Source organism: Pteropus alecto, unplaced genomic scaffold (genome assembly GCF_000325575.1).
Source record: "Pteropus alecto unplaced genomic scaffold, ASM32557v1 scaffold34, whole genome shotgun sequence".
Classification (NCBI taxonomy): Eukaryota; Metazoa; Chordata; class Mammalia; order Chiroptera; family Pteropodidae; genus Pteropus; species Pteropus alecto.
In genome coordinates, this window is record NW_006435763.1 from 914,256 (window position 1) to 928,051 (window position 13,796).

The window sequence follows — 13,796 nt, forward strand, 5'->3', positions numbered from 1 at the left end:
AATAGTACCATGAGTCAAAAGATTTTTGTGAAATGTGGCTTATAAGACAGCAAAGGATTGAAGCTGTTGAAGGGAGTCCGGAGTTCTGGTGTGCCAACAATCTCCCAGTGAGACTAAATTGCTGCTTTTTTCTCCCAGTAATAAATTTCAGTCAGTCTTTCTACAACAGGTAAACTATCCCTTCACCTTTTAGGCAGTTACTGATACTTTTACTGGCAGTTTTACTTGTTTTTCCAGTTTTACTTGCTTTTCCCTAAATATTTGAATATAGAGGTTTTCCAGGATGAAGTGCCTCTCCTCAGAACCCTTTCATCATCTAACAAGTTGCACAGTTATGACTAATTATCTCATGTCATTTATAAACTTTAAGAATAATTGACTCTGAGCAAGCATTCCTATTACAGGCATACATCATTGTATTATGCTTTGCTTTATTTTGCTTCTTGAAATTTTGTGGCAACCGTGCATCAAGCAACTTTATCAGTACCATTTTTCCAACAGCATTTGCTCACTTTGTGTCTTAGTGTCACATTTTGGTAATTCTCATAATATTTCGGACTTTTTCATTATATTATGGTGATCTGTCATCTTTGATATTGCCATTGTAATAGTTTTGGGGCACCACAACCATGTCCCATGTAAGATGGAGAACTTAATTGGTAAATGTGTGTGTTCTGGTTGCTCCACCAAGCAGCCGTTCTCCTTTCTCTCCCCTCTCTTCAGTCCTCCCAATTTTCCAAGACACAACAAAACAATATTGAAATTAGGCCAGTTAACAACCCTACGTTGTCCTTAAAGTGAAAGGAAGAGTTGCGTGGCTCACATTAAATCAAAAGCTAGAAATAATTAAGCTTAGTGAAGGAGGCATATCAAAAGCTGATAAATAAAGGCTGAAAGCTAGACCTCTTGCATCAAACAGTTACCCAAGTTGTGAATGCAAAAGAATTCTTGAAGGAAATTAAAAGTGCTACTCTAATGAACACACAAATGATAAGAAAGCAGAACAGCCTTATTGCTGATATGGGAAAAGTTTCAGTGGTCTGGATAGAAGATCAAACCAGCTACAACATTCTCTTAAGCCAAAGAGTAATCCAGAGTAAGGCCCTAACACTTCAATTCTGTGAAGGCTGAGAGAAGTGACTAGGCTGTGGAAGAAAAGTTTGAAGCTAGCAGATATAAGGAAAGAAACCATCTCTGTAACATAAAAGAGCAAGATGAAGCAACAAGCACTGACGTAGAAGCAAGTTATCCAGAAGATCTAAGATAATTAATGAAGGTCACTATGCTAAACAGATTTTCCATGTGTACAAAATAGCCTTATTTGGAAGAAGATGTCATCTAGAACTTTCATAGCTCCAGAGAAGTCAATGCCTTATTTGAAGGCTTCAAAGCTCCAAAGGACAGGCTGACTCTTGTTAGAGACCAGTGTAGCTTGTGACTTTAAGATGAAGCCAGTGCTCGTTTACCATTTCAAAAATCCTACGGGCCTTAAGAATTATGCTGTGTCTTTTCTGCCTGTGCTATATAAGTGGAACAACAACGCCTGGACGACAGCACATCTTTACTGAATATTTTTAAGCCCACTTTTGAGAACTGCTCAGACAAAAAGATTCCTTGCAAAATATTGCTGGACATTGACATTACACCTGGTCACCCAAGCGATCTCATGGACATGTACAATAAGATAAATGTTGCTTTCATGCCTGCTAACACAGCATCCATTCTTTAGCCTATGGATCAAGGAGTAATTTTGACTTTCAGGTCTTATTACTTAAGAAGTACATTTCATTAGGCTATAGCTGCCATAGGTAATGATTCCCCTGATGGATCTAGGTAAAGTAAATTGAAAACCTTCTGGAAAAGATTCACCATTTAATGTGCCATTAAGAACATTTATGATTTATGGGAAGAGGCCATAATATAACATTAACAGGAGTTTAGAAGAATTGATTCCAATCCCCACAGAAGGGATCAAGACTTTAGTTGAGGAAATAACCGCAGATGTAATAGAAATAGCAAGAGAACTAGAATTAGAAGTGGAGCCCAAAGATGTGACTGAATTGCTGCAATCTCATGATCAAACCTTAATCTATTAGGAGTTGCTTTTTATGAATTAGCAAGGAAGTAGTTTCTTGAGATGGAATCTACTTCTGGTGAATATGCTGTGAAGATTGTTGAAGTGACCTCAAAGGATTTAGAACAGTGCATAAACTTAGTTGATAAAGCAGAAGTAGGGTTTTAGAAGTGGGGGTTTAGAGGAAAAAAGTTCTTTTGTGGATAAAATGCTATCAAACAGCAGCGCACACCACAGAGAAATTACTCATGAAAGGAAGAGTCAATCAATACAGCAGACCTAATTGTCTTATATTAAGAAATTGCCAAAGCCATGTTACCCTTCAGCAACCACCACCCTGATAAATTAGTAGCCATCAGTATTGAAGCAAGACCCTCCACTAGCAAAAAGATTATGACTCACTGAAGGCTCAAATGATGGCTAGCATTTTTCACAACAAAATATTTGTTAAGGTATGTACCTCTTTTTAAGATATGCTATCTCACACTTAATACACTGTAGTATAGTGTAAACATAACTTTTATATGCCCTGGGAAACCAAAAAAATTGTTTGTCTTGCCTTATTGTGATATTTGCTTTATTGTGGTCTGAAACCAAACCTGCAACATCTCCATGGTAAGCCTATATAAATTCTGAGATCTGCATTCCTTTTATATATTTTTATCATTTTACTGCTGTGGTAAAGCTCCATGCCCTCAGATTACCTGGACCAGAAGATTTCTCTGCCGCCATTATTTCACACATTACCATGAGGTAGGGAAGGACTTCTCAAAGAAGAGATTAAGCTTTAGCCATAAAAGAAAAAAAAATGGATAAATTTATATTTAAATTAGGAGGAGCAAATTCAAGCTGCATAATGCTAGAAGACACCTGTAACTCATGTAACAAAGGATTGGCAAAGGATTATTTATAATATATTAAGTACTTTTAAAAACATGAGAAAACCAATAGAAAAAATGAGCAAGACATAACCAGGAATTTTTCAGAGAAAAGGAAACATAGCCAATAAATATGAAAAGATGCTAGTAATTAAGGAAATGCAAATTATGACAGATATATATCTATATACAAATAGATTGAAGGGCTCAAAGGATGTAGATAGTGTAGTGGTAACTCTTACACATTGGGTGTAAGAGTTACCACTACAGAGTTACTCATAGGGGTGTAAATTGTTAAACTGTTTTTGAAGAGTTACTCATAGGGGTGTAAATTGTTAAACTGTTTTTGAAAATTTGTCTATATTGAAAATTGGAAAAGGAACGACTGATATGACTGCAAATTGGTACAGCCACTATGGAAAACAATATGGAAGTTCCTCAAAAAACTAAGAATTGATCTACTATGTGATCTGTAATCCCCCTACTGGATATTTACCCCAAAGACTTGAAAACATATATCTGAAAAAATATATGCACACTGATGTTCATAGTGGCATTATTCACAGTGGTCAGGACATGAAAGCAACTTAAGTGTCCTACAATATATGATTGAATAAAGAAGATGTAGTACGTGTATACAAGGAAATATTACTCAACTATAAGAAGAGGTGACATACTGCCATTGCGACAACATGGATGGACCTTGAGATAATCATGCTAAGCAAAATAAGCCAGACAGAAAAGTTGAAAACCACATGATATCACTTATGTGTGGGATATAAACCTAAAAGCAACAAACAAACATGACAAAAAAACAAACTCATGGACATGGACAATAGACTAGTGGTTATCAGGGGATGGGATAGGTAGATGGAATAAAAGAGGTCAGATATGTGGTGACAGAAAGAAACATGCAATGCAAAATATATGACTTACTATTGAATTGTACACTTGAAACTGACTGGATTTTGTTAACCAATCTCACCATAATATAAAAAATAATAATAAAAAAAATTTGAACATTTGTGTACCTTATCGCTACTCAACAAACACACTCCAGTAATTGTTACAGTTAGGAACTAGACAAGGATGCCAATTCTTGCCATGGTTATCCACCACAGAATGGCCATTCTAGCCAGAACAATCAGGCAAGAAAAAGAAATAAAAGGCATCCAAATTGGGAATTAAGAAGTGATACTGTCATTATTTGCAGGTGATATGATTCTATATATAGAAAACCCTAAAGATGTCACCAAAAGACTATTAGAAACAGTAAACAAACACATGAAAGTTACAGGATACAAAATCTATACATAAAAATCTGTTGCATTTCTAATACTACAATGAAAGAGAAATGAAAACAATCCCATTTACCATTGCAAAAAAAGGACAAAATACCTAGAAATAAATTTAACAAAGGAGGTAAAGGACCTGTGCAACTAAAAACTATAAGATATTTATTGAAAGAAATTGTAGAAGACACAAAAAAATATCAAGATAGTTCATATTCATGGATTGGGAGAATTCACATTGTAAATGACCTTATTACCTAAAACAATATACAGATTAAATGCAGTCCCCCATCAAAATCTCAGTGGCATTTTTCCTGAGAGAAAAGAACAAACCAGAAGTTTAAAAACTCGGTTTCAAACTGTGCTACAAAGTTACAATAATCAAAACACTATGGTATTGGCAGAAAACATACACACTGACCTATGGAACAGAACTGAGAGCCCAGAAATTAACCCAAACATATATGGGCAACTAATTTTCAACAAAGGAGCCAAAAACATACAATGGTGAAATTCTCTTCAATAAATGCTGTTGGGAAATCTGGAAAGGCACATGCAAAAGAATGAAACTAGACTGCTGACACTTCACACAAAACTACTCAAAATGAGTGAAAGACTTGAACATAAGACTGAAACAGTAAAATACATAGAAAAAAAAAACATAGGCACTAAACTTAGGGACTTTGGTCTCACAAGGTTTTTGTGGACTTGACTCCAAAGGCAAAGGAAATAAAATAAATGGTGCTATATCCACCTAAAAAGCTTCTGTACAGCAAAAGAAACCATCAACAAAACAAAAAGGCAGCCAGCCAAATAGAAGATATTTGCAAATAATACCTCCAAAAAGGGGCTAATAAAATATGTAAAGAACTCATACAACTCAACAGCAAAAATAGTTTGATTTTTTAAAATGTGCAGAGGCCCTGAATAGACAGTTTTCCAACAAAGACATACAGATAGCTAACATATATATGAAAAGATGTTCAACATCAGTAGTTATAAGGGAAATGTAAATCAAAAAAAAAAAAAAACCAGAAAACACCTCACAGCTTTTAGAATGGATATTATCAATAAGACATGAAGTAACAGGCATTGGAGAAGATGTGGGAAAAAAGGGAACCCTTGCACACTGCTGATGAGAATGTAAATTGGTACAGCTACTATGGAAAATAGTTTGGAGGTTCCTCAAAAAATTAACAGTATAGCCACTATATAACCCAGTAATCCCTCTTCTGTATATCTACCCAAAAAATTTGAAAACACTTATTCGTAAAAATATATGTGCTTCTGTGTTCATTGCAGCATTATTCATAATAGCCAGAACGTGGAAACAACCTAAGTGTCCTTTGATATAGATGATTGGGTAAAAAAGACATGATACATAGATACAATGGAATATTACTCAGCCATAAAAAAGATGAAATACTGCCATTTGCAGCAACATGGATAGATCTTGAGAGTATTATGCTAAGTGAAATAAGTCAGACGGAAAAAGACAAGAACCGTGTGATTTCACTTGTGTGATATGAAGCAAAAAGCAACAAATGAACAAACAAACTCATAGATCTAGATAACAGAATGGTGGTTACTAGAGGGGGAAGGAGGGTTGGGAGAGGACAAAAAGGGTAAATGGGGTCAAATACATGGTGACAGAAGATGACTAGGCTTCGGGTGGTGAGCACACAATAGACTATACAAGTATCATAAGGATATACACTTGAAATTTGTGTAGTGTTATTAACCATTGTTACCCCAATTAAAAGAAATACAGATATGCACCTTGAAACAAAATTATCACAACATTGATGTTAGTAAAAAACAAAAAAAAAACAAAAGAGAAAACTGGAAATGACCCAAATATCTTTGATATATAACGGGATAAACAGATTTCATTATATTGATCCAATGGGTTATTTTGCCATGAAAATGTATGATTTATTGTTGTATACAACCAAATGAATGATTTTTGTCAATATAAGTGAAAAAATTATTAGAAACCTATAGTTTTCTCAAAAACAAGTAAAATTAAGTTGTGTATAGTTTACATATGACATTTATAATGAAACTATCATTTACAAACAGCAGGAGAAGTATAAACCCAAAACTTTAGAATACAGATTTATCTCAGGATGAGGAAGAGGGAGAGGGAGAGAGAGAGGGGACATGATGTGGGAAACATGTGAATAGAAGTTACTGGTGGCAGTATTTGGTTGAATGGTGGTGGTACAAAGATAGAATTTTCAATATGTTGTCATACTTCATAATGGATATTGCATGTCTTATGTATGCATCAAATGTAGAGGCATATTTACCCCCCAAATTTTAGGGCTTTTCACTAGTTTGGGTTTTTTCCAAAAGCCCTGAGAAAGACTATAGCAACGTGTTCACATGGCTGGATGTCTCTGTAAGAGTTATAAAAATAAGATATTTTAAACTGTAGTTATTTAAGACTGCTGTCTTCATCTTGATTTATTCTTACCTTTGTGTCATCTGGCAGTAGAATGGCTTCAGTCATTTTGTGATTGGGGATATACTTAGTGTGGATTTAATAGGATACATTGGTAGTTCACAGTCACCTTTTGAGTGTAGGTAGTTATGCCTTTCAGCCTGATAGTGATAGGACTGTGATCTGTAGTGCCTGGCACCTGAAATACATGAGTAATGAAGGAGTCAAGGTTTGAAATTTGTGAAGCCAGAAGGTAGTCAAGGAAAACAAATCCAATTAATCTGATGTTTAAAATTCTAAGTTCTCATGGATTTCCAATCTAAAGAGAACTTTTCTCCTGTTAGAAATATACTCAATAATAACATGGCATATTCAATTAGAAACTCACCATTTTTTTGTTAAGAATTCTGCCTTTGAAATAAAATAATTTTTGTATTTATAGGGTACAGAACTGTAGCATTACCAACAAGATATCTTCAGGTGAAGCTGTTTTATGCATCCTGATTATCAATTTTAAAAATTAACCATGCTAGAATAAATACATGGTTTGTTCATTCTCTCTATGACAAATACTACAAAAATTGTATTCATGAAGAGACTGAAATATGCAGTTGTATAGGAAAAATAGAATTCTCTATGGCGTCAGTCCCTTAATGAAAGTATGTTATTTTTATGGATTTTGTGATGTTTGTGTGTATATGACAGATTTTTTAAATTTGAATTTGTTGTGATTTCTTCTAAATATTTACCTCAAACTTCAGGTCTCTCAGATCCTGAAACTGTTCATGATCAAAAGATAAATTACATAAAAAATATAGTAAACAAAACTTCAAGTAAGTAAATAGATAATGATAAATGAAAAAATTATCAAGTACCTTTGTGAGTTATTTGTGCCTTAAAAGTTCCTAAATTCTATCTTTGAGTTTAATAAGTACTCTATGGTTTGTTAGATAAACAGTCTATCGTGTCGATATAATTCTTATTTGTTGTTTTTTTTTTTTTATGTTATGACCAATTGCCTTGTAAATTTGACAGTGTTTCTTTTTAAATTTTTTTATTTGTCGATTACAGTTGAAATACAATATAAGATTTGTTTTAGATGTACAAAATAGACACTTATATAACTTAGAAAGTGATCACCCCAATAAGTCAAATACCCATCTGACATCCTACTTAGTTACTGCGATATTATTGACTATATTCTCTTTACTGTATTTTACCCATGATTATTTTTGTAACTGGCAATTTGTACTTTTTAAATCCTTCACCTTTTTCAACCATCCTCCAACTCCCCTCTCATCTGGCACTATCAATTTGTTCTCTATATCTATGAGTTTGGGGGTTTTTTTGTTTTGTGTATTTTGTTTTTTAGATTCCACACATAAGTGAAACCACATGGTATTTGTCTTTGTCTTTTTCTGACCTATTTCACTTAGCATAATACTGTCTAGGCCCATCCATGTTTTCACAAATGGCAAGATTTTTCTTTTTTCTTTTTTTTTTTTTTTTTGGTGGCTGAGTCATACTCCATTGTATATATACACCACATCTTTTTTATCCATTTGTCTATTGATGGACACTTAGGTTGCTTCCATATCTTGGCTATGGTAAATAATGCTGCAGTGAACATATATCTTTTTGAATTAGAGTTTTCAAATTAGTGATGTTGAACATTTTTCATAAGTCTGTTAACCATATGAATGTCCTCTTTGGAGAAATCTCTATTCAGGTCCTCTGCCTATTTTTTAATTGGATTGTTTGGTTTTTTGGTGGTAAGTTGTATGAGTTCCTTATATAGTTTGGATATTAACCACTTACTGATATATTATTGGCAAATATCCTCTCCTATTCAGTAGGCTGTCTTTTCATTTTGTTGATGGTTACCTTCACTGTGCAAAAAGTTTTTAGTTTAATGTAGTCTCATTTGTTTATTTTGTCATTTGTTTCCCTTGCCTGAGGAGACATAGCCAAAAAAATATTACTAAGAGTGATGTCGCAGAGTTTACTCTCTCTGTTTTCTTCTAGGAGTTTAATGGTTTCAAATCTTAAATATTTAAGTCTTTAACCCATTTTGAGTGTATTCTTGTATATTTAAAAAGTGATGCAGTTTAATTCTTTTTGTATATATCTGTTCAATTTTTCCAGCACCATTTATTGAAGAAACTGTCTTTACACCATTGTATAGTCTTGCCTCCTTCAACATAGAGCAATTAACCATGTATGGTATGGGTTTATTTCTGGGCTCTCTATTCTGTTCCATTGATCTATGTGCCTGTTTTTATGCCAGTGCCATGCTGTTTTGATTACTGTATCCTCATTGTAGAATTTGATGTCAGGTAGTGTGATAACTCCAACTTTGTTCTTTCTCAAGATAGCTTTGGCTAGTCAAGGTCTTTTATGGTTCCATGTAAATTTTAGGATTATTTGTTCCAGTTTTGTAAAAAATGTCATTGGTATTTTGATAGAAGTTACATTCAATCTGTAGATTGCTTTGGGTAGTATGGACATTGTAATGTTGTTAATTCTGCCTGTCCATGAGCACAGTATATCCTTCCATTTATTTGTGGTTTCTTCAGTTTCTTCCTTCAATGTCTTACAGTTTTCCATGTACAGGTCTTTTACCTCCTTGGTTAAATTTATTCCTAGGTATTTTATTGTTTTTCATGCAATTGTAAATGGGATTGTTTTCTTAATTTCTCTTTACAATAGTTCATTATTGGCATATAAAAATGCAACTGATTTCTGCATATTAATTTGTATCTTGATACTTTACTGAATTCAATTTTTCTAATAGTTTTTTGGTGATTCGTTACAGTTCTCTATAGAATCATGTCCTCTGTAAATAATGACAGTTGTACTTCATTTCCAGTTTGGATGCCTTTTCTTTTTCTTTTTCTTTTTTTTTTAATTTTTTTTTGTCTGATTGCTGTGGCTCGGACTTCCAATACTATGTTGAATAAAAGTGGTGAAAGTGGATATCCTTGTCTTGTTCCTGGTCTTAAGCTTTCAGTTTTTCACCATTGAGTATGATGTTCGCTGTGAGCTTGTCACATATGGCCTTTATCTATATTCAGTTATGTTGCTTCTATACCTCCTCTGAAAGCTGCCCTGGCCCTCCAGCTCTCACCCTGAAGCTAATCAGTTCAGTTCCTCCCTTTATATCCCTGGCGCTCTTCGAGCTGCCATGCTTGTGCTGGTGCACAAGAGCGAGAGAGTCTGTGTGCAGTTCCCTCAAGAGGAACTCCTGAGACTCCAGCAGCCCTTCATTTCACTCAGATGCAATCCCTGCTGGTTTCACAGCTAGGGGACTCCTCTTCCTAACACTTTTGCTCCTGGCTGGTAAGCTGAACGTGGGGCTGGGACTCTCACTAATCAGGGGGAACCTGTACACCCATGGTATCCCTTCCAATTCTTAATCGCCACACCATTGGTGTTGGACCTACTTGTTCCACATCTCCATTCTTCCTACCAGTCTCATTATGGCTTCTTTATATGCTTAGATTAGATATAGGACTTCTGTTCCTGTTCAGCTAATCTTCAGTTGGTTCTCAATGATAGTATTTCTATAAGTTAGTTGTAAATTTGATGTCATGGGAGGAGGCAAGTACATCATTTACCAACTCCCCTATCTTGACAAGAAGTCTTGCATTATTTTTTTACCTAATTAAGCAGTAATTGTGTTGCTTGAGTACATACACAAATTTATGCAAACAGGAAGAGAATATGGATGACTCATGTTTCCAATTGTAGGGGGTGACTTGTTTAGTCTCATAATATCGAGCCAACTGGTGAATACAGCTCTTGATCAGAATCAGATGGATTTTAGCATCCTTATTCTCTGTTTCTCTCAAGATGCTTTCAAATAGCAATAGCTTTCTTAATTAAATAGTAGAGATTCTCAGGGAAATCAGGAGGAAGTCTTAAGACTTCTGAAGATTTTATTGCCTGTCACTTATGCAATGCCATGTGAGTCTCTCAGGGTCACATTGATTGGTGAGGGTGTCAGCCCCTTTTTGGCCAATTTGTAGACGTCCTCCTTCACACCATCAGACATCAACTTTAGCCAGGTGGTAGGGCAGAGCTGACTGAGACAGGCCTGTACTAAGATCAGACGTGTGATCTATGAAGGCGGGGGACAGGTAGCAAAACAGCAGTATTCCTTTCTTTTAAAACATTTACATACCTCCGGTTCAGATCAAAGTTGATGTGGATACTGAGAGATAAATACTAAAGTATTTCTCTGCTATGTAGTAGATTTTTCTTAAACTATGAAAAATAATTTAGAATTAAGTATTACAAAACCTAAATTGGCTTTCTTATTTGAATTAATATGTTGCATATCTTCATGCTTGCTTTATACTCATGAGTATTGAGAATTACTCATGCAGTACCATTTATTTTGGAAATATGAATATTAGGAAAGCTTTAAAAAGGTGCCACTATGTGTAGAAAATTGAATGTTCTCAACTCATTTAGTCTCATAATATTGAGCTAACTGATGAATACAGCTCTCAATCAGAATCAGATGGATTTTAGCATCCTTATTCTTTGTTTCTCTCAAGATGCTTTCAGATAGCAACAGCTTTCTTAATTTTATGAAGAAATGCAACTTAATCTTTAGATTGCTAAAGTATGCCCTGCTTAGATTATTTAAACCAGAGGTTAATGGTTATAGCAGTGAGGTGATATTACAAAAAGTGGCCAGATAAATTATCAGGCTTAGTATCAAATAAAGGATTACAGACAATAGAAATTTATAATTTATATAGTTTAGATTTATAGAAAAAAATTAAATTACTTGTACATTTATAGCAAAAGTAATTTTCAATAAAAATATTCAAATCTGGAGAGATAGTCTCAATATTATTTTAATATTGTAAATAAATGTTAGTTTTTGTCTGCTAGAGAAAAGCATTTAAATATGGTATCTTCAATTCTAGGATATGAAAGATGGCAAGTCCAGATCGAAGTAAACGGAAGATATTAAAAGCCAAAAAAACAATGCCTGCAAGTTGTCGGAAGCAAGTAGAGATCCTGAATAAGTCAAAGAATGTTGAAGCACTGAAAATAGCAGCAACTGGGAATAATGTCTCAAGTGGTAACCAGAATTCAAGTACTGGTGTCATAAGTAACAAATGCAGACATTCTGAAAATGATGCTTCGTCTATGGACTCTAACAGAAATTTCGTATGTTCACAGAAAAATGAAGTATTTTCTCAGAATTTAATAAAACCACCAGAAATTGTTGATTTGAAAACAAGATTGGGATATATTGAAGAACAAGTTGTGTGCCCTTGCCAAAAGCCAAGTAAAACAATAGAATCTCCCAGGAAACTATCTACCCAAGAGGCAAAAGATTTGTCACAAAACACTTCAGAAAACTATTTTGAATGTCAGGCAAATATAACAAGATCCTTACTTGAACAACACAAAGAGGATTGTAATCTGGGATCCATTAGTCATCCACCCAGTGTACTGAGTAGTATAATTCAAATGCCAAAGTCTACAGTAATCAATATCTTGGATGATAAGAGAATTGACAAGATGAATTCTCATTTTGAAACAGACTCCAATTCTGCGTCACATGATAAAAAGCAAAATGATGTTTTGATTTTAAGTGCAGATACCCGTTTTGTGCTTGTTGATAAAATACCTACATTGGTGAATTCAGTCATTTCTCGTAACTGTGCTGCTGACATTTTGAAAACTGAAGAATCCTGTAGAATTTGTCATTCAAGCATTTCAAATTGTAAAACTACAGACTCAATTTGGCTATCATCACTTGACACAGATAATAATAACAGTAAGTGTTTATTTGTATACCTTTTGGAGAAAAAATAGTCATTTTCTTTTGGGCGACTTTATAGTCTCATATAGAAACAGTTAAGTACATGCAGACAGGAAAAAAGTGAATAGTAATAATTATTTCAGAGTGTCTTGTTTCTGAACCACTCTTCTCGGGGAGGGGGAATGTTATCCTTCATATCCAGAGGGAAGTAGATTATAGCAAAGAAGAAATCAATCACTTTTAAGAGTACAAAAAATCAAAAATGGTTTATGGTAATTATTTGGTTTCTTTCACCTACATATTTTCTTATTTTGAAGTTTTATTTATTAGATTAATAAGGAGGCTAGTTGAAAGAGAAAGTAGATTTTTTAAATTGTTGGTGAATCCATTTCTTTTCATAGAATTGACCTTTTAATCACATCAAGTATGAGCTTGATAGATGAGAATATATACACATATACATACATACATGTGTATAGAGCAAGAGAGAAACGCATCAAATAATTAAACAAGGAAGGTCTAAGGTTATAAAATCATTAAAATAGTAAAAGTATATTTCATTAGAAATGGAGTGTTCTTGTAGGTTAATGAAATATAAAAACAAACTGATTTCATAGGATAAATTTTATGTTCTTGTCTAGGCTACAGAGTGATCATTTAACAAGATGAATTTTAAATTACTTAAAAATAGGATCACCTATTAAAAATATGTAAGACTGTCTAACTGCTTATAAAAATACTATAGACCACTCAAATAACTGCACATACAGGATTAAATGCTATAACTTATTCAGGTTTCGTTCGTATTAAATGTGTATTAACATTGAAGGAAAAGTGTATCTGAAACCAGAACCCTACCTAGGATATTCATTTTTTTAAAAAGTTAGATTGTCATAATTTTTTATACAACTTCATTTTCTAAAAAATGCTTCCATGGTCACAGTTTAGTTTTTCCATTTGCTTAGAGAGTCCCTAAATTAGAGCATTCCCATTTCCTTCATTAGAAGGAATATTTTTATCTCTGATCTTTCCATCTCCCCAAGGCCATAATCAAAAGAAGAGGATGTTTTCAGAAAACAAAGAAAATGTTAAGCGCATGAAAACTTCAGAGCAAATTAATGAAAATATTTGTGTAGCTCTGGAAAAGCAAACAGCATTGCTGGAACAGGTAAAATATTGGGGCTTAAATATTTGCTTCCGAAAATTTTACTTTTGATTAGTAAAAAATGGTAAAGGTTAATTGATCTCCACAATGACTTAGTACAGATGAATTTCACTTGATACAAAACTGATATATGAAAACTAAAATAACAGAAGT

At 33.9% G+C, this 13,796-nt stretch overlaps 1 protein-coding gene across 2 annotated transcripts in view; it reads left to right on the forward strand.

The window, feature by feature from the left end:
- Positions 1 to 11,640: 11,640 nt before the first annotated feature.
- Positions 11,641 to 13,796, forward strand: part of ATF7IP2 (activating transcription factor 7 interacting protein 2) — a 26,704-nt gene continuing 24,548 nt past the window's right edge. For both annotated transcript variants that reach the window (XM_006910880.1, XM_015588598.1), the window contains exons 1-2: positions 11,641 to 12,493; positions 13,522 to 13,646. In XM_006910880.1, the coding sequence (XP_006910942.1) occupies positions 11,641 to 12,493; positions 13,522 to 13,646 (978 nt within the window). The remainder of the gene's footprint in view (positions 12,494 to 13,521; positions 13,647 to 13,796) is intronic.